This window comes from Emydura macquarii, unplaced genomic scaffold (assembly GCF_026122565.2).
Source record: "Emydura macquarii macquarii isolate MOO-44397 ecotype Brisbane River unplaced genomic scaffold, CSIRO-AGI_Emac_v2 contig_2681, whole genome shotgun sequence".
In the NCBI taxonomy this organism is placed as follows: Eukaryota; Metazoa; Chordata; order Testudines; family Chelidae; genus Emydura; species Emydura macquarii.
The window spans coordinates 666,243-688,162 of record NW_027132818.1 but is presented as its reverse complement, the minus strand read 5'-3'; the positions used below and the strand labels follow the sequence as shown (position 1 = coordinate 688,162).

Below are 21,920 nucleotides of genomic sequence, written 5' to 3'. Positions count from 1 at the left end.
TAGCACAGAAGTCATGTAGCTAGCAGGGCTCACCAGATGTTTTTACAGGATTGTTTTCTTTCTTCTCATGTTGTGGTTGCGGAAGAGATGTAAGTGGGGGAAGATGAGAAAAGAACTTTAGAGATTACAGACCAAATATGAGTTACCTCCTTTCTATTTTTATTCAGTCCTTTCTCAGGCAAAACTCCCAATTAAATTAATGTGCGGGGGGGAGGGGGAGTGTTTGCGTCTGAATGAAGACTGAACAAAAATGTAGTAAAAGTTTCAGGACTTGGCTAATAAGGCGGGGAAGGGAAAAAAGCATGAGAAACTAATGATATGATTACAATAGCTATATGCTGCCTTAGGATTTCTTTTGCCATAGAATATTATTGGTTTTTAAAAGTAATTACAATACATTATTTTAACAAGATAGAAAAGAAGTAAAAATGGGAAAGGAGCCAAGGTTGTTTGTGCTGACAAGGACAAGCAATGTGGATGAAAAAATATGAAATGCAATATAAAATACACAATACAATACAAATGATATTATGGATAATTCCATGAGATCTTAGAGAGGTTTCCAGGTTGTAGTAAGAGAAATTATGGTACCATGTTTTCTGCTAGTACTTCTTCATATTTATGTGTTTAGCTGATTTTATTAAACCATGCTAAATGATTATTGTTATTTATCTTTCCAACTTCTCATGATACTTCTCTGGGTATCTGCCAAAGTAAAGATGTCTACTATTTTTTTTTATGTGTGGATGTATGCATGTGCAATATATACACACCTACAAATATGCACGCACGCGCACACACACACACACACACACCATTAACAACTATACAGTAGGGGAAAATGTTGCCACTCTGACTACTCAGGTTGAGCAATAGCTTACTACCTAAATAATCTGATTAAAATTGATGGGATGAGTAAGAGTAGTAAAACCTGACCCTTAGTTAGCCGTTGCTCAGAGCATAATTTCATTTTTAATGGTTCACCTAATTGTGTGACGGTGTAGGAAAAACTATAAAATTCTGTTCTCAGATGCCTGTCTTGTTCCTGTTGTCTTCATCAGCAGTTTCACACAACTAAGGACACAACCTTGCCAACTGGGTTTCATTCAGTGGGCATCTCAGAGGAAAACAATTATAATTAAAGTAGAAGATATTAAAGAGTTAACTTTTGTTACCATCATCACATATATACCACAGACAACTATTATTTTAAGTACAAGAGAAACTACAGTAACTTCATACACTACTATGTGGTAATTGTTAAATACAGAATTTTTAATGGTGATCACTGCATTATAGGCCAAATCTCACAACAAGAACACAATGGGTATGCCTGCAAAACAGTGTACAAATAGTTATTTGCACCTAGAAACTGAATAATTGTGTGAACAAACAGATAATTGAAATACAACAGATCAGATTTTGCACACAAAAATAGATGCCTGTGTGTGTGAAATGCATGGTTTTGGAGATGCAACTGTTGCATTCTTCCAGCCAAGTGATCTCATCAATTCAATCTCACAGAAATATTCTGCAACATTTCTACTGGATAATTCCCAGTGTCCCACTGCAGGAAGTTCTTACTTTTACATTTATTCTTATACGGTGAAATCCTGTCCCCAGTTAAATCAATAGTTGTTTTGCTATTGAATTCAATAGGTCCAGGATTTCACTCATAGGGTCAAATCCTGCCCTTCTTATAGTGGCCTAAATAAGAACCATAGAATTTAATCCACAGTGTGAAAAGATTCTGAATTACCTGAATACTAATGGCTCAACAATTATCATCATTAATTTTGATGCAATTCAGCTACTGGCTTCCACCCTTTTCTTTCATTTCTGTTCCCTGCAGCATTACATAAGGTATGTCTATCCTGAAGCTGGAAGGTGTTAATTCCAGCTTAAGGAGACATACCTATGTTAGCTCTGATCAAGTTAGCATGCTAAAAATAGAGTGCAGCTGGAGTGGTGGGAGAGGCTAGCTGTCCCGAATACGTACCTCGGGTCTCACATGAGATCATACTTGGGGTGGCTAGCCCATCGCACCACTGCAGCCACACCAATTCTTTAATATGCTAGCTCAGAGTTAGTGAGGCTTTGTCTCCCTGAGCTGGAATTTATGCCTTCCAGCTTCCGTGTAGATACATCTATAGTGATCAACAACAGACGCAAATTGTACTCTCATATTTCCCCTCCTTACACCCACCTTGTCTGCAACCAGCAAATCAAATGCTTTTGTGGGTTATAATTAATGTTCTTGAATGTTGAATTAGGTGGAGTATCTCAACATTTTTCAGATTAAGTGTGTGTGCGTGGGGTGGAGGGGGAGGATTGTATCTGGATTGAAACAGTTTTAACTTTATTATTTTGTGAAGCATAAATATATGTATTTACCTCACTGTATTAGAAGCACGGTGTATATATTAAGTAACTGAATTCCAGAAGTGAAATTAAATGATATTAAAAAAGAAATCACCAACCTTTTTGGGTCCTAGAATTCAATCTACTTTAAAAACATTACACATATGGTAAGAATTTTCATGAATGGTATGTTTTAAGACAGTCATTACATAGATTTTTTTTAAATGCACAGTTTTGACATAAAATATTAAAACTAATAGATTCAGATCTCAGGTCCAGTCAGAGGCTGGTTCAGCCCCAGGGACAACTTAGAGTAGATACCAGGCTCTAAAAATGTGCCTCGCTCTCCACATCCCATGGGGCTATTCTGGCAGGCAGGTATTGCTGGTGTATTACAGTGCTCTGGCCACAGCCCTTTGCACCAGCCATGCCACCTAGGCTACCATAGTTATACACTACCCAAGGAACCCTCTTACACTGGGGAATACCCAGGTAGCTAGTTAAAATGGATTTTTTGTCGTCGCGTTTCCCTGCAGTAGCAGAGTTGATAATCTGACCTCCTCTTTTCTTCAGAAAGACGTAGACTAGCGTCCCAGAGCACTATATATTCCAACTAACATAATAATCCAGGATGCTAGTATACAGACAATAAATGGGAAATGGTCAGCTCAAATATTACCTTTTTGCCTGAACACTTTTTGTATGTATTACTATAACAAGTAATGTTTTAGGGTTTGATCCTGCAATTCTTGGAAGAGCAATCCTTGCTTACATGAATAAGGATTACTCATGTGAGTAAGGGGTACAGGACTGGGCCCTTGGATTACAAACAGTGACAGATCTTTTCTCTCTATGTTTTTTAGTTGTTTACTTTTTCATTTGACAGTGTTTTGTGTATAGTCAGTTTCATTGCTGGTCAGTTTCACTTCCCAATCTCATGCATTAGCATGACACCACCCTTTTCCTTCACTGCTGGGGGAGCCCCCACACCCAAGTTTTCCCTGACACTTTCCCTGTCACAGTGCAGATGTTGCTGTTGTTCTGTTTGCCTGGAAGGGACTTGGTAACCCTTTCTCATTTAAAAATTGAGATCACTCATTTATCAAAGAAGAATTGATTAAAGAACTATGGGTTGGATGAATGGACTATAAAATGGATAGAGAACTGGCTAGAACATAGGGCTCAACGAGTAGTGATCAATGGCTCAATGTCTAGCTGGCAGCCGGTCACAAATGGAGTGCCCCAGGGGTCGGTACTGGAGGCAATGGGAGGGGAAAAGTGTAACAGGAAGTAACTGAGCAAAAGGGAGGAGATTATGCATGAGGTCTATAGTTCTGGGATCAGGTAGATGTGAGTTCCCTGAGAACATGGTGATGATAGAATAGTTCTCTTACTGGAAATCAGTGATTCAGTGTATCGGATTACATCAGCATCAGCAGTACTGCCCACCACTAAAAAGCAATATATCTGGGGATGACATCATGGCATTGGTCAAATTCATAGGTCAGGTTTTATTTGGGGTAAGTGCAGGAATTTGGCCAGTTGGGCATATTTGTACATTAACGTCTTTAGAATTTTATGTGTGTTTCAACCTAAAGCATCAAGGCGGTGTGGCGTAGTATATGTTGGATTGAAGAATGATGTTAGAAACTAGAAGAAATATATTTCATCCTGCTCTAAGCAACAACAGCACCACTTCATAGGAAATTTGCAGGAATGTCTTGTTAGGCTGAAAGCATGCAGATCAAGTTTGTAGAGTGAATTAAAGCATTTGATTAAAAGACTGAAAAAAGAGCTCTGAATGGAGAAGCCAAGCACCACTATAAAATTCTTCTGAACATGGGTGGAGACAATAATTACAGTACAGGAAGAATGAGAAGCTGTTGGGTGCCCAACCTGTGTCGCACAGTGGCAGTACAAAAGGGATTATACAGCTTTATTGCTAAAATGTAATGTTTATTGTGAAAATATTATTGAGCACTGAAAGGTATATGTGGACTTCATAAATATTTGCATGTTCCTCGTGTTTGTACAAAAGGGTTGGGAGGGTTGAATTACAGAAGTGTGATTTTTTTCCCGCAAAGATCAGCCTGACATAAATCACTCCATTTCTGCCATTCAGTAGCTAAGTCTCTGCTCAAAAAACGGTCTCAGTCTTTCTGAATTACGGCCACCTATGTAGGCAGGAATGCTGCTTTTTTTTGGCTCATCTGTCATAACACCATTTTACATTTACACAGACCCTTTCGCTGCAAATGATCACCCAGTACTTTACAAACAAACAAGCTGAAATCACTTAGTCCCCACCAGTGAAATGCAGCCTTCTCTGGGGTGGAATGCAGCAGTTGTTTAGCAGAGTGCAGTGATGCTATACAACAGTTTAGAGGGAGAAAAAACCACTGTAAAATGAAATGGAGAGGAGAACTCAGGTAGGCAGAATATAATTATTTAAAATGCAGTGTGGCCAGGTTAGCACCTTATCCTTGCAAAAAGTACCTTGGGATCATTAATTCTAATAATAGTATTTAAACCTTCTGTAACACTTCATAATTTCAAAATGTTAATGTGTTGTCACAACACCTCTGTGAGGTAGAAATTATTGCACCCATTTTATAGGTGATGAGACACATGCTAAAAGGCTAAGTGATTTGCCCAAGATCACAGAACAAGTCAATGGCAAACATGGAATTAACACTCTGGAATTCCTGGTTCCCAGCCCTGTACACGCTAGAATATTGCTAGTTTGGCAGAATTAGATTTTTATTGGTAAATGTTGGTAAATGTCAATTTCACTGTATACATGCAAACAGACGAAAAATATTTCCATGTATAATGATCAAAATATACAGCTAGACAAAGTAAGAAAAATGCTGCTAGAGAACTTATTAGACTTTTGAATCAGGCTTGTTACAAATGGACTAGCAAATGAATAGTAAAAACAACTACCATTTGTTGATTTAAGGATATTGACATTGTATATTTTGACCTGTGATGTTGACAATTTGTGTTAACCGTTTATAAAGCTTTTACTTTTTGAATCTCAGCATCTACTGTCATTAAATAACTGTCTGACTCTCCCCCACACATAATTTCCTACTACTGTAAACATTTAAATTATTACAAATCTAAAAAAATGCTTAAAAGCAAACATTGATATTATCCATCAAAGTGTGTGTGTGTTTAATTCTGCCATGCCTAAATATTGCCACTCTTTCAGAATCATGTTTGAAAGTATCTCAATTTTCTGTGTAAAGATGGCACTTTCAGCATCTCACTCTATGTCCTTTCACCAGTCTGGGGCACTTATTTGGTAATAGCTTAGAGAAAAGAGTACTAGCTACTGATTCACCTGCTGTAATCCTTACTGATTTTGTCTTAGTGCCTTCCCTTTTCACTTTGGCCAAATCCCAATTCAACCACCTGTTCAGACTGACACTGGGAGATCTCTGCATTTTGGCGATTAGTTCCCAGCTGGAACGGGACACACTTGTCACCCTGCAGTACAATCATACCAGTGACCTCCACATGGCTTCAGGCAGACACTTGAGGCACAGTGAATAAAGATAGTGCCAGTACACAGGCTTCAAAGAAAGTGGAATGTGCTCACGCTGAATACGGCTGGCAAATGGCACCTGTGTGTTTGTCAGCACTGTTTGCACAAGTGAGTGACTTGCAGCCCAGACGACCCCAGAGCAGTGGAGTGTAGAAAAAGGATCAGAGAGATCACTCCCTGAAGTGACTGGGGCAGTGTGGAACATCAACAGAAGGACTGTTTGCAATGATTCATTTGTCTTGGAAGTAGGACACATCTACACTGGCATTCCACTGCTGTAACACCCACTGATACACACCTTGGGGTATCTTGTGTTAGTGGATGTCTAAAGAACCACTCTTACAGATAGATTTGTGTATGAACACCTGGCACCCCCCACTAACAGAAAGTCCCAACAGAGGAACTTTCTCATGTAGACAAGCCTTCAACAAAACTTCAAAACATGTTAGTTTTTAGAGCTGTGGTGCATAACCTTCAGCCTGTGAATTATATACAGCCTACCAAGGTGTTTCCTATAGCTTCTCACTGAGCTTCAAGGAACTGGACAGCACATGCACGGCACACACCTCCCTCCAGAGCTCCAATAGCTTCTGTCCTTCCTTCCAACAGCTGCTTCTCCCCACTTCCACCTTGCCAGCTTCCAAGGGCTCCTCATTCTACACCCATTCCCACCACCCCAGGCCTCTCCCTTCCTTGCATGGTATAAGAAGCAACCCCTTGCCCACAAGGAGGGCATAGGAGTACTATTGCTAGTTGCCCAGATGAGGCTAAAAACTAAAGGCCATTTTTGTACTTTGCCTAGCTCAATGGGGCCCAACCCACTTGCAGCCTTTAGGTGTTACCACAATATAAACATTCGATAACAATATTTACACCACTTTAGCAGGGTAAAGAGTCCTTAAAGTGAACAGTGTAAATGAGGATCAGGCACAAAGTGCCTGAAGCTGGTAGGGTAAAGAAGCAGAGCTGAGCTTCAAGCTACAACTGGCCTGAGTCCTGGGAAGAGGCACCGTGAAGACAATGGGTAAAACCCAGGCCCCAGTGGAGTCAATGACAGAACCCTCAGTGACTACAATGAGGTCAGAATTTCATGCAATGGCTCTAGGATGAGAAATGTAGGAGGAGCAGGAATAGAGGAGCAAGAATAAGAGGAAAAGTGTGCTGAAGAACACAGATACAGAGGAAAGGGTTCAGTGAAAGAGACAGAGAACAAAAAGGGAAAGATAAAATGATCTGAGAAGGAAAGTCATAGATAAAAAGAGAGAAAAGGATTTATAAAAGGGGAAAAAGAGAAGGAAAAGATTTAAGATTAAACAAAATGTATTTTTTCCATTTACTCTAAATGCTATATACAAACTGATCCAAAATTGCAGTAGGTTTATGTGAGTTAATATGCACATTAGGGTCTGATCATGCCTCTGAGCATCACAACAGTTGTGCACCACTGATTTAGAACATCCTTGATTCTTTTGCTAAGTACAAGAGAGTTGATGAGAGTAGACTACACTTTAGAGTAGTCATCTGAAGTTCATTAAGCTGCCCTGAAGCCTGAGTACTAATTAATTTCTCTTAATGGCTTTATTTTGACTACAAATCAGCAGCTGTTCTTGGTGTGACATTTTTTCCAGACAATTTTGCTTGTGAAGACACTTAAAAGACAGCACACAAGAAAGAAAAGCAAAACAAAACAAAAAATGCTGAAAGGCAAACAGATTGCTTGAAACAATGTAACCTCTTCTTTCAGTGAGATACTTTGTTTTCCATAAACACCATACTCCTAAGCTAAACTTCTTTTAAAATCTACAAAATAAGAAAACTCTCGGAGAACAACATACTACCTCATTATCATCATTATCCCAAGTTTAAAACAAAATGTTCAAGCACAGCTCTGTGCAACCAAAAAGTAGATTTATTGTTAATGGAACTAAGCCAGTGTTTCAGTACTTGGCATGATCACTGTTTACAACTATAATGCTCCAGGAGACAGGAAGCTCTAAAAATCATTCTACCATTATTTTTCTCCTATAGGCGCTTTCTGATTGAAACTTCTTCTGCCCAGACCAAATTTAAATAACCCAACTGAATGTCTGTGAGCTGGCAGATAGCAGGAGTCATGCTCAACCTCCTGGACCACATGATGTTTTCAATTCAAATATCCTCACTGAACTGTATCATATACTTCCTTACACAATCAGCAATTCATACAAAATGTCTGTATAGAATATACAACTGTACACACAAGTCAGTTTTGGTTGTACAGTTTTATAAATAATTCTTCTCTCCACTCCCCACAGCTAAGTTTCCAGTGAAAGCTTACATCAAGAAAGTGACTTTGTCTAAAGGAACTGTGTTATTAATTGATTTAATTTGCATATCTTTTCCCACACTGATGGACCACCACTATTTGATTGGCAAGATCTGTGATATATTCTATAAATGCAGAGAGTTTCACGTCAGATTTTGCCATGACTCTTAATTTTAGAGAGAAATCTAAAGGAATACTTCCATTCCTACTGAAATGATGGGTTGAAACTTGGTTATATTGTATTTCCTCTGAGCTTACAAATCTTACTCACATGGCATAGTTTTTATTCATAAGACTTATTTGTTAAGCACTAAGAAAATGTGCAGTACAAAGCTAAAGACAGTTTCTGTCCTGCACAACCCTGCTTTCTAAGAATTTTTTTTACTAACAAGCTTTACTTTCCCAGTCTTAATAGGCCAATGACTTTTTGAGTAGCTCTCTACAAATAAACAAACCGAAAAAGAGAACCAGAAAAAGCATTTTAACCCACTGAAAAAAATACTTTACAATAATATTAACCAATAGCTGCACACATCCTTGTGAAAAATCCCCCCCTCTCTCTCTGGCTAACATTCACTTTGCTCATACAAAGTATGAATCGTTCAACTTTATTCAGGTGAAGTATGCAGATACTAGAGGGCAAAACCTACCCTACTAACCCAGACTCAGGGTCTGAATCTGCAGCCCAGTATGCTGTTGTGGCCACAACCTGGAGATGGAGTAGATACCACTGCCCCTTCACCACTTGCAACATGTGTAAGGGACACTGGATTGGCATACTCAAAAAATCCCCAGGCTCCTCTCCAAACTACCCTCCAGCACCACCTTCCATAGTACACAGGGAAACACAGCTTCCCCCAGTCACAACTTACCCCCTGCAAAGTCCCATTATACAGCACCAGTGGCATGCAGGCCCTCCGTGCAAGGATGAACTTCATCCTTAGAAAAGTTATTGATCCAGGATGATACTAAATTGACAAACCCAGAAACCTTATTAATACACAGAATAGGAACAATGCAGGCAACAGATAATAGGATACAAAGCTGGCACTATCAAACCCCTGGACCATCACCTCTATCTGCCAATCCTGCTGTCTCTCACAATATAATACATTAAGTATATAGCAATGTTTATTTTTAAGTATGTTTACTTTAAATATATTTACTTTATCCATTGCAACTTTTCTTTGTCAAATATGCTATTGTTACTTCCCTTCTGATCTCATCAATTCTAAGAGTGAAATCTAGATAAGAGACTTTTTAGTCAACCTCCTGTTTCAAGAGACCCTCTCCACAGTATTTCCCAAAGCTCTGCTTTCATTTTAAGACCCCAATTAACTGTTATTCAAGGGTCTGATACAAAGCTGACCGAGGTTAATGGGCGTCTCTTCATCAATGTCAATGAGTTTGGATCAGGCCCGAGGTAGTCACTTAAGGCAGGTTTTAGTGCTTTTTATACTCTTTTGCATGGAGTTCTAGTCTGCACTCTGAATACTATTATAATTTTAAATGAGATTAACTTTTAGTAAAAGCAAAGTTAACAAAAATGTCCTTAAATAATATGTCAGAAAATGAAGCTACACAAAATTAGTCAAATTCTGCCATTAGAATGCCAGTAAAAGCCAAATGAACTCCACATCTAGCCAAGTAACTTATTAGCACATGTCTGTGATCTACGTTCCAATTTCAACTGAGCTTTCTTCCTCAAATTTATGTCTGGAAGAAAGAGACCTGGAGGCAAATATTTCTGATTATGTTTTGTAATATCCTCTAAGTGTTCTCATATAGGCTAGTGCTGTGAAACCAGTGGCACAGATTTACAATGCCTTATGTTCATAGAAATGGAAAAATGGCATATTCTTGTTTGCAAAATTATTCATATGGTTCTATTCCTGCCAGAGGCTGAATTTTTAAATTTCATTTTGTATATCTTTAAAAATTACAACCAAAAGAAAAAGATCTTGCAATAAAACTAGTTATAATAACCATTAAAGTCCAGCAAAATGTTTAAAGGTAAGATTGACAGCTTCCGCAGGTAACCAAAAGACATTCACATCATTACTACTATATTAACTCATTCAAGGTAGTTTTCATCTGGAAAACATGATAAAAATGTTACCATCTACAAATCAGCTAGTTATCTGGATAAATGATTCCACACGGAAACAATGTAGTGTCCACCAGATCCTGAAGCTTTCCCTTTCCAAAACAACTATTTATTTTTAATTTTAGTCAATGAACTTCCTGTGTTGTATTAGGCTTTTCATGTTAGCTTTATTTCATCATCGTAAGCTATATAGGACGATCACACATTAAGAGAGCTATGAACTTTGCATTGGTATAGAATAATTACATTTGAAAAAATGAATGAAGGGAAAATTTGGAAGAAAAAAAATAAGGAAGACTTTTATCAGATTGTCAGTCAGGAGCTTAGAGTTTCTTTAAGCCTTAAACTACATTTTTCTTTTAGAAATTACTTACTAAGGCCTACAAGCCAGACAGGCAGGTTTTCCCAGTGGCATTCTGAACTAAGGGTGAGGAATAGTAATCCTGGACATCAGCCAATTCCAATGCAAATTTGCTTTGTAGTGGAGGGCGAGCCAAATCTCCTAAATACAACATCCTGCTGTTCTGAAGATCTGTGATACTCTCCCCTCGCTGTGTTGGTATCAAGAAAAATCACGTTTTTCTAAAATAAAGAACACCACAGTGCATGGCCAGAAATAGCAATACAGGCCCGTTGCTTCACTATTAAATGTGTATGAACACTGAAAGGTAGCTCAGCTATTGGATTAATTTTCAGCCACTATTTGGCACATGCTTGTGCATCTATGTACAACACAGGCAAAGATCCTCAAGTGGTGCAAACTAGTGTAATTCCATTTAAAGTCTATGGGGCAGCATCAATTTACATAGCTGAGAATGTCGCCTATGGTCTTAAACAAGGGCACATGAAACAATAACTATAGTGACCTATATTGATAGCTAATGTCTCACATTCCTTTTACAGCACTACTGAGGGTCAGAATTAAGAATAATTGTTAAAATTAGTGAGAATGATTCTTTTCTACCCCCTGAAAATGAGAAGTGGATTGTCAACATTTCTGTGAGGTTTTTAATGGTGATGTTTACACCTCCAACGATAACTGACACATCATAAGAGAAAGTGAGGCATGAATTTGAATTGTCACAGTGTAAACCCCTTCTTTTTTATATCAGAGTACTGATTTCAAGTCGTGCGAGCCACACAAATGATATCTACAATGACCATAACCAACTCAAACTTTCAGTGGCTGTTCATGTATTTATTGGCATCACATTATCATTGGTGGGAGCTGAATTTATTCAAGCTCAAATATGACACAGCAAACAGTTCAGTTGATTTCCCTATACTGAGGAATCAAAAGAAGCAATGCCCTTTGATGCAGCTACCTTATTATTTAGGCTTTATGCAAACGCAACAGAACATCAGAAATCATGCACTCAAATGCAAACAAGCCACACCTTTGGAAAACAGTTCAGTATTATATGAGTAAACAAAAGTATATATTAGTCATTCACTCAAAATATGGATAGCTAATGGAGTTTATGAGATTAAACCTCTAAAACTGATTAGTAGCATGTAAAGTCCCATATGACATTTTTTACTTAAGCTACAATCACAGTATTTTTAAAATAAAACTTCTCATTGTATATAAGTGATTAATGTTACTGCCAGTGGAACGGTATTAAAGTAGATGGCTACAAAAATCTTCCCTACAAGGTTTTTCTTTTGGACAATTAGCGTTCTCTCTGAGCTATCAAATTCTGACCTTGAAAAATCACGCAGATCACAGTTGTGATTTCTAGCTTCATTAGCATGGCCAGGAACCAAACTGCAAGTCTATTTTTATTAGCTTCTCAGCCTCTTTGCCAGCTATTCATTTGAATCTTCAAAATGTTTTCTAAACCCTCATCTCTGAATCATAATGCAAACACCATTTACTGAAAAGGTGGAACCTTTAATATAACAAATGAACATGTTTAATGACTGATATTTTTAACATTACAGCATCTCTCATGTTTTCAGTAAATGGATATAATTATCTCTGCGTTACCCTATTATTATCCTTCGTTAGCATTACTAAACTACATTTTTAACTGCAGATTTTTTTTCCACCAATTGCATTCTGAAGCTAACCCAAACAAACAGGTTTGAATGATATTAGGCTAATGAAGCTACAGGACATTTCGGGCCTGGTTGGATATTTTACACATAAAACATATTTACTTTCTGAATTTAGGTCTCATCTTTAAATCTGTTACAAGGGCATGGTTTTCTCAAATTGTACACTGATTTTATATTAGAAAAAAATCTACAAAATATGAGTTTCATTTCATAAGCAAATAAATTCTGCTGTCTATAATCAGTGTAACTTTCTAGGTCTAAAGACTGATCTTACTCCCATTGTAATATGCTGCTTTGCAAGGAATAGAAATAGGCCCATTATGCAATTCTCCTGGAGTATGCTTGTATTACCATTCGTTTTTATAGGAGTTGTGTACATACATACGTATGTACGCACGCACGCACGCGCGCGCACCAAGGGGAGACCAGGTCACTCAGAGAGAACAGAGATGAATAAAAATGGGAGCGGGGAAGAACAATAAGCCATAAAGAGCTCTGTCTGGTTCCAAAGAGACGCAGATCTCAAAATAACTGGTAAAACTAACCTATTTTAATGCACCAGATAAGGGCAGTTTTGGTTTGTAAATTTTACAACACTGAACTGAACTTAACTGACAATATTGTATTTAGTATATTGGTAAGCACTGTATGAAAGCATACTGAATGTGAAGTACGTTTTAGCACCTTAACCTAAAACAGAAAGGCCGTATTTTCAAAATTTCATCAGTTTTTCTGCTATGGGCCTGATCCAGCAATCCTTACTAAGGCAAACAGACTCTATTCCCATGAACAGTCCATGGGACTAATTACATGAGTAAGGAAAGCAGTCTCAAATGAGTTCTTCAAATTACCTTGTAATATAAACATGGCTGTTTATAATTTGCGTTTTCTACAATTATGGGCTTGAATTAAAGCCTGCTGAAGTCAATGGGAGTCTTTCCCATTGAATCAGGCCCCGTATCATCTCTCCACACGTTGATGTGTTAATGCTACAATTTATGGATTTTTGGGTGGAATTATATTCTATATCATTTTAAAATCTCCGCTGCTGCAGATAACAATTTCACCTTTTTGTTCTTACTTATAATTAAAAGTTACCAAAGAGACACACTGGGCTAGATCCTCAGCTAGTGAAGTCTTCTATTCTATTCTCTTCAGGTTCTCATACCATGCTCATCACTGTAGTATCTCTGTGCCTTCCAGTACAATATTAAGCAATGTGACTAACATCTGCCATGTGTTTGTTCTCTCATCCTGGAGCAGAAGATGGTGGAGTCTCTGATGGCCCTGAGCTCCTGAGGAAACTCATTCCACAGCCTTGGCAGGACCCCCCCAAAACACTTTGACTCCTGCACAGACAAGCTTTACCCGTACTGTAGAATTTTTCATTGTGCCTGAGGAGTGGAATTGTCAACCACAGTTTTAGACAATAAAGTTGTGTTGATTTACATCAGCTGATGTTGAGGCCCTGTTCACAAATTAATTTAAACTGAAGTAGGGGTTACATTCTGCCCTTAGTTACACATCTGAAATCATCTGGATTTCAGTGAAGCTAATGAGTTTGCATAGATGTGACAAAGGGCACGGTTTGGATTGTCTTTTGGCTATTCTTTTAAATAAGAACACTGTTAGGAAATGTAAATCATACTGAGGACTGGCTTGTGTAAAACAATAAAAATGCAATTTCTGTACAGTGGGAGTCAGCACAAGCCAGATTTTGCCAGATTCCCCAATGCAGAAGTTGGATATATTTTGTGTTCAAATTGTCCCTAAGTAATTGAAACTTGATTCAAGTAGTAAACACAGTCAAAATATAGCTGTGAGCAAATACATACCTCTTCCACTTCTACCCACAAATCGGAGGTCATTGAACCTTGCTACTTGGTTTTTCATGGCAGCTGTAGCATTTCTGAGCTCTGCAGAGTAGTTTTCATCATTTCCAGCCATTACTGTGACCAGAGTCCCATCAGGGACATCGCCTAAGGCCACTACCTGAAAGATTAAATAGAAGAATCCTCAGTTTTCGTCTGTGAAATGTATCAGTAAATAAGCTGATGAAAAGGGGAGAAGCAACAAATTATAATAAATTAAAATGCTACTTGGAGTAAATAGGTGTATTTCCAAATGTAGTTCACAGAGCCAGACAAAATATTTGTATCTACATAGTCTAAACCACAAACTATAATTGCACTTAAATATATACAATACACATAACATGCATACATTTATATTTACCAATAAATAAATATCCGGGCCTGATTCTGATCTCATTTGCATCAGCGTAGGTCAGGAATAATTTAATCAAAGTCAGTGGAATTATATTGGTATAAAAGTAGTTCAAGAGCAAAACCAGGCCTTTTGTCTCTCTTGGACATAACAGAATTGATTCCTCACAGTGTCAATCGTTTTGTGCCATGTAATTTCATTTATTTCAATGCTGCTACACCAGTGCAAAACTATAGGAAATCAGCCCCAAAATATACATTTGATCACTGTTCACAAAACCATTTATTTTTTCCTTTTAGAAGAAGAAAACAAGTCAATGAAATTAGAATTGTCCCAAAACTTGGTTAAAATTGTAATGTGAACTGATAAAACCTGAAACATTGAAATCGAAGGCTTAAGCTCTGTCACTAAAGTTTCCATTGTGTTTCCTCAGTGTCAATATCTAAAAAATATCACCTAATATTTAAGAACATACATGCTGCTACATTTTTGTCAATGTGCTACATGGCATTTAGATTTCTAGACTTAATTTTTCTGATTTCTCGCAACTGTGTCACAATTTTCATGTTAATTAAACATTTTAGTATTTAATTTCATCTTAAACTCTTGTGCAAAACCCAGTTCTGATCTCACTTAGACCAGTTTTACACTGGTGAAATAATACAAAAGAATAAATAAAATAATTATAATAATATGTAGCTCTTTTTAGTTTCCTCTTTTACATATTTTAAGAGGAAGTAAATAGTCCTGCTTTGTGTCCTCAGAGGTACTGCTTGATTTTTTCCCTTCCTCTTAGCATTTTCTAGTTCATGTGCATATAGTTAAAATAACTCATTGCTTTTCACAACCCAGTTTTATCTGTTACTCTCACATCATACTGATATTTTTAAAGAGGTCCACACACAGCTCCTTTACCTACTCCCTTTATTATACTTATTTCTTAGTCATAATAATTCCCATAATATTTCAAAAGTCTTTGATCACCCCTTCCTTACATATGAAGCTATACTCCCACACTTAATGCTCTCCAACATGTTCTAAGTATTATTCTTGATTCCACATAGAGTTGTGCTCATTATGTTGAAATTCCCTCGTTGTGCATATATTTCTACTTCCTCTTCCTCATCCCTCCTCACCAGCCCATGCTTCAGTTTTTGTATTTATCTGAACACAGCAAAAATGCAGTATAATCAGCACTACGTATTTCAAATCCTCCTGTTCTTGCACACAATGTTTTCTCTCTCCAGACTGTTGTGTGGTGTAGCAATTTGGTTCTCAAAATCCACAGTCAGGAACCCCATACGCTTACCAAGTTTTTTAAAAAGCCTGTAATAAAATAATTATTCTACATATATTAAACACCTCAGATATAGGAAATGGAAGGAAGAACATTTAGGGAAACACCTTTTTACATGAGTATTTGTGTATTTATGTGTGTTTTCATAAGACAGCAATTATTTTCAAATTTATCGGAGTTACTGAGATAATGATCTTAAATTGAAAAATAATATTTTAAAAATTCACCATATTTATAATTCACTGAAAGCAACATCCATGATAAGCAATTTGAAGCAACCACTATAAAAATAATATAAAAACTTTTGTGCATACACAAACGCACACAAGAAAAAAGAAAAACTGGAATGAAAAGTACTAAATGATAGGCCCTGAAGAAATACAAACATTTACATTATAAAACAGACTAAACAAATAAGTGGGAACTTGCTGACCGGAGATATCTAGTATTTTGTTTTACTGTTCAGCTTTTAAAAATATATCTTCAGCGAGCTGAGCAGAATATCAGCAAACCCATGCAACAGCACAGGTACACCTCACCAATCTTGGTCCATCAACCAAACCAAATTGATCTTTTAAATTAGGATTCAGATGATTTCCTAACAGTATGTTGAACAATTAATCTCTATTACAATGTATTATTAAACTACATCAATAATTGCAATTTACATTATTTAAATTCCTTATAATTTTCCTTTATTTTGGAAGAAAATACTGGATTTTTTTTTTGTTTAAAATGGCATTCTGATTCTAAAGATTATGTGAAATAAGTATTATTTTATTTTATTTTATTTTTGGAGTGTAAAAGTGGGGGGAGAGAGGGTATTTCAATCTGTAGAAATTTCTTGAGTTTTATTGGTACAATAAATATTACCAAGTACCCTAAAAATCCCACTCCTATATTTGAACATAGGATCTTGGTAGTATATGGATGATTTGAACTGAACTACATGCAACTAGGTATTCTTTGTTACACAATTTTAGCAAAACAGAGATTATTTTCAAATGTAGGGGGATACTTTCAGAAAGGACGATGTGGAAATATATACAGCAATATATACCATCAGATTGTGCTTGTTTTTATGATCAGTCAAATATTTCAGGTCTCATTCCCCAGCAGTTCGCAATAGCTGGATAGTTTTGGTGGCGGTGGTGAGCAGAGCTGGAAGAGGGAGTCAGAAATCAGGTGGCATCATAACATACAATTTCAGAAGTTCACAGGAAACGCTGTACCTTTGCTTTTCTGTGTTGGTGCGTTTTAATGCTAGGAATTAATAATCTTGTCAGTTTAGAGAATTCGACTCCCCTATTTCGATTGCAAAGGTTGCAGGGGGCTGGTTATTTAAATTATGAAGCATTACTCCTTACAGAAAACCAGCTGAGGAGACGTTACCCCGAAAATCCACCCTCCGCCTTCCTTCCCTTCCCCCAAGCCTGGCACTTTTCACATGACTGATAAGAGATCTCACCATTCAAACATTTCATTACAAAGCACCAGCTCAGAAACAAGAGCGCGAAGCTGATGGTTTGTAAGCTGCTGAGCCCTCAGCTCTAGTTCGGAGGAGAAAAGGTGGCTCGGTGGAAATCCGGTGCGTCGTTCACGTTTAGAAGGAGCGGGGCAGGTGTTGGATATTAATCACAATATTGATTCATTCTCTTTCCAGTTCAGGATAAGATCAAAAGATTTCAAACGTGTTTCCGCGCCAGGCATGCCACGCTTGAGAGCAGCCTGCGCGGAAGTGCACATTGAAATAGAAGAAGCGAATTCGAAAGAGGAGTATCAGCCACATTCGGAGACTTCGTGTTTCTAGCTCCCTAAGGGACCGAGCGAGTTTTCAGAGCCTTTTTTTAAAGCAATAACTTTAGTATTATCGCGTTCCAACTAATGAGCTGCACTTGTGTCCCGTGTAGTACGGTTAATGGTATCACAACTCACCTACGTGTGTGAGGGGGAGGGGATTTGGCTTTCAGAACTGATCATTCCGACTTGACCTTCCTTTCTCCCACCTCTCTTCACAAACAAAACCCTCCGTAGGCAAAATAAACACTCGCACTTATCTTAAAACCCCCGTTCTTATACACATATTTACTAAGGCTCTAAGAGCTAAACTGACTACTCCAACTAATCAGATGGATTCTGATCTGAGCTGCTTGGGCAGTGATGAACTCGGTTGAAAGAAGCCTGTTCCCTGTGAAAGGAATAGGCTGGTTCAAACTGTACTGCTCGTAATCTTAAATGTAAGAGTTTAAGGGGAGTTACAACTAACAGGGGCTCAGCCTTGGAGACAATTAAAATATGTTTTTCTGGTTGGAAACATATAAATCAATGGCAGAGAGTTCAGCATTATAAACAAATTATTTATAGGCCAAAGTCTTTAAAAAGAAAATGGGCAAAGGGTACTAAATACTCGAATCCACATAAGATAAAATCGGGCCATTTAGACAAGAAAAGCTGTAGCAATTATCTTCTAAATGTAATCTACATACTTTACTCTTCTGACTGTAAAGACACACTGTACTGATTATCCAGAGAAACACAAAACTTTAGTGGGGTAATTTCAGCATGCAGAACAAGCCTATGTCTTAGATAGTCCTGCTAAAGTTTTACCCTTGTGGGGTTCTGTCTCTTCGTTTTTGTTTTAAGAAAAAGGCCATGCGTCTTAAGACAGTCTGGGTAAGTGTAGTACAGCAAGTCCAAATATGAAAAGATCAAAAAAAGAAAAAAAGCTTCTAAACGTCCCTCTGGTTAATTTCAAACCACCACCCTTGGTGGAAATGTGATGATACATGAAACCGCGAGATCATGCCTCCTTTCAATGCAAGAACAGCAGCATCCACAAATAAGTAACCTTAATCTAGTGTTTCGAACATGTTCGTTGTAGTGACTTCCATCAGAAGAAAAGCCACTGTATTTCTTCTATGGTTTGTCAAAGATGGGCTCGAGTTAAAAAAATAATCTGGAAAAACATTCCGATATTTAACAACAAACGGGATTTTTTTCCTAAACAAACGATCAGCTCAGAATAAATCGTTGCCTAATTTAGATATCAAAACAAAAACGACCTGACTTTTAAATGTGATGAGCACCTGCCACTCCCCACAAATGGCAGTTTAACACCTCTGAGCAAATAGTTAGGTGCCTTCAATACAGTTTAGGTGCGAAACTTTAGACACGCTAGTTTGAACACTGCGGCCTGTAGTGCTTTGTGGTCTTGCAAACATATTAATCCAGAAGTACCCCCAAACACTGATATGTATTTTTAAAAAGGATCCTGTTCCCATCGTAATGGGTTGTTTCTGTGTCCGAAACACAGTCCAGTCCAGAAAGACTCATTTTAGACTATGGATACGTGTATCCATCCTGGGATTGATTGTGTTGCATCTTGTTACACAATGTAGCAACAACACACGGCTCCTTGTTCTTTGCTTTGTATAGAACCACTCCTTAATTGTATACTTATGAATGAGATGAAGAGACCGACAGTGGTTAGAGAGAGAGAGTCTCCAACGCCGCTGTCCTGCCCTCCCCCTCCCCATTATCCTTTTCTTCCACAGCCTCAGCTCTCGAAAGTGACTCATGTTAGCAAGTCAATACGTTAATACCTTTAAATAGGGGGGGGCCCCTGTACTCCCCACACATTGTAGCATAGTGGCCAGGGCTATAGAGTGAATCAGGATGCCCAGAGCTAGTCACTACAGCAACTCAGGCCTCCTTACGTGGGAACACGCCTAAAACGAATGAGAGGAGCCCGGGCACACGCCAGATCTCAGTGATCGGTGCTAGAAGGGAGCAGGTTACCAACTCCCCTCCGGGAAGGAGTTATCGGAGCGGAACGCTGCGTTTCTATCCCGATCATGTACACACCGAGGAGGAGGGGGGGTTTACATTGCTCTCAATTCCCCCCTTCCCCGATTGATTCCCCGGTTAAGTGCCTCCCCTCAGAGAAGGGTTCAAAAGCCACATACCTTGAAAGCGATCGGCAGCGTTTTGTTGCACCTCCAGTGTGTGGGCAGCACTGAGCAGAGGAAGTTGGGGCTGTCAGTGCGGACCAGCTCCCCGGGGTGATCCGCTAGCACCTCCACCATGCTGCGGTCTGCACTTCTCAGCTTCCCCACCAGGGCGCCGCTGTTTTCCTGTCCAGCCAGCGGGAGCGTCTCGCTCATCTTCCCCGGGCTCAGAGCGGTGGAGGGCGGCGTGAAGCGGCGGCTGGTGCTGGTATCTACGGGGATACGCATCACAACAAGCCTGTTGAGTGAAAAATCTCCCCAGAGTTCTCACAAAACAGCGAAACGAGCGTAACTCTTCAGCGCTCAGCTCCCTGGAGACCCACACCAAGGGACACAGGCTTAGCACTGGAGGGGGGCTTGGAGTTCTTTCTATGCCTGGCCCCAAAGTTAATTTTGCTGAACCGTTCGAGGCAGCGAACAAACTTAAGACTTAACCCTTTGGTTTCCTGGGCCTGCGAAACAGAAAAGAGTTAATCCAATCATCGAAATAATCTTCCTTAGGGGGGCTGGCTGTGGAGGCTGCACATTGAGTCTTTTGGCTGCTACAGGAGTTATCAGAGGCAAAGCCCCCTCCGAAATCCCGCACAGCGAGGCACTGTTTGTGCTCAAGACAACGCGTTCAGCCCGACGCGCAAAACCCGGGCTTCCCGGGAGTTAATTTCCTATCAGTTTCTTCCAGGTGATTTTCCTAAAGTCCCAATAGAATACAAAATACATCAGTGTCTCCCATAGACACCCGCCGCGCTCTAAAATGGCCAGAACCGGCTGCAGTCTTCAAAGGGCCCAGTGCGGGAGCTAGGATTTTCAAAAGTCAGCTGACTACACCAATGTATGTGCGCACAGGCAGGCCTCTATACTGTACATCATCAAATATTTACAGCAGCATCTGCGGAGGATTTAAACACAACAGAAATCCATTAATGGGCTCTGCAGGGTTATGATGATGATGAGGATGATGATGGCTTTAAGTAGCCTTGAAAATCAGCTCCAGGAGTTTGACACGCGTTGCTCTAGCTACAGGACTCGTGTCACGAGCTGTCCGTCAGTTCGCAAAGCGCTCAGGGCACGGCCTGGAACTAGACAGCCATGTCTTTGGCAGAAAGTCTCGGGAAAGCCGCCGCCGAGCTCAGGCCGTGAGGCTAACGAAGTCCACAAATGAAAACTTGGGTGTGGGGGATGTTGGTTAAATTGTGGGTTCGCTCTGCGGTTTGGTGTGCGCAACAGCTCTCCCTCCCTCCCTCCGTCGCACACACTCTTCAGAAGTCAACCAACAGTCTTGCAGCCGCTGGCTGAGTCACTGCCAACTTTTTTTTTTTTTTTTTTGCAATCTCTGAGACAATCTTCCTCTAATTCGGCCACAGCAGCCAGCTGCTTAACAATATTTTAACCACAGCAGGTGGAACTCTGCTTTCGGAGACATGCTTTTTCTCTCTCTTCGCCTCAACTCAACGAGATCGATACTGAAAGCCGGCAAGTCCCAACTAATGCCTACTTGGAAGGAGCTGCGAGCGTCCCTCCCGAGAAGGAAGAGGAGTTGTAGCAGCTCGCTCGCTCTCCCTCCCTCTCTCTCTCTCTCTCTCACACACTCACACAGGCACAGGCAGAGCAATGACAACAGCTCACGGACACGGCAGAAATCAAAATATCCAGCCCAGGTGACCGCTCAGAAAAACCCCCATTTCCAAAGCAACCAGAGTTGGGAAGTCTTCACGTGCTCATAGAATGGAACGGAGAGCGTCCTCCCGGCCACCTACGGAACCCAGGCTCTACACAGCGTTATGACCTTCTGCGAGGCGCTGTTTGTTTGCTCATGCTGCTCTGGAGAGCCTGCTCCTCCCTCCTCCCTTGCGCCTTCTGGCTCTATGAATGGAGATTGACTGGAAATGAATTTGCTTTTACAGTAAGAGTGCGGAGGAATGTCATTCCCTCAGCTCTTTTGCATAGGGGGAGGACGCCGGCCAATCAGATCCCTTTCCGGTATCAACCGAGGCGCGGCTCCAGGC

General features: G+C 39.5%; 1 protein-coding gene across 2 annotated transcripts in view; it reads right to left on the bottom strand.

Annotated features, from left to right (window-relative positions):
- RUNX1 (RUNX family transcription factor 1) overlaps positions 1–21,656 on the bottom strand; it is an 86,771-nt gene extending 65,115 nt beyond the window's left edge. For both annotated transcript variants that reach the window (XM_067565551.1, XM_067565552.1), the window contains exons 1-2: positions 19,876–21,656; positions 14,223–14,379 (exon numbers count right to left, since the gene is read on the bottom strand). In XM_067565551.1, coding sequence (XP_067421652.1) covers positions 14,223–14,379; positions 19,876–20,145 — 427 coding nt within the window. In that variant the 5' untranslated portion in view covers positions 20,146–21,656. The remainder of the gene's footprint in view (positions 1–14,222; positions 14,380–19,875) is intronic.
- Positions 21,657–21,920: the final 264 nt, after the last annotated feature.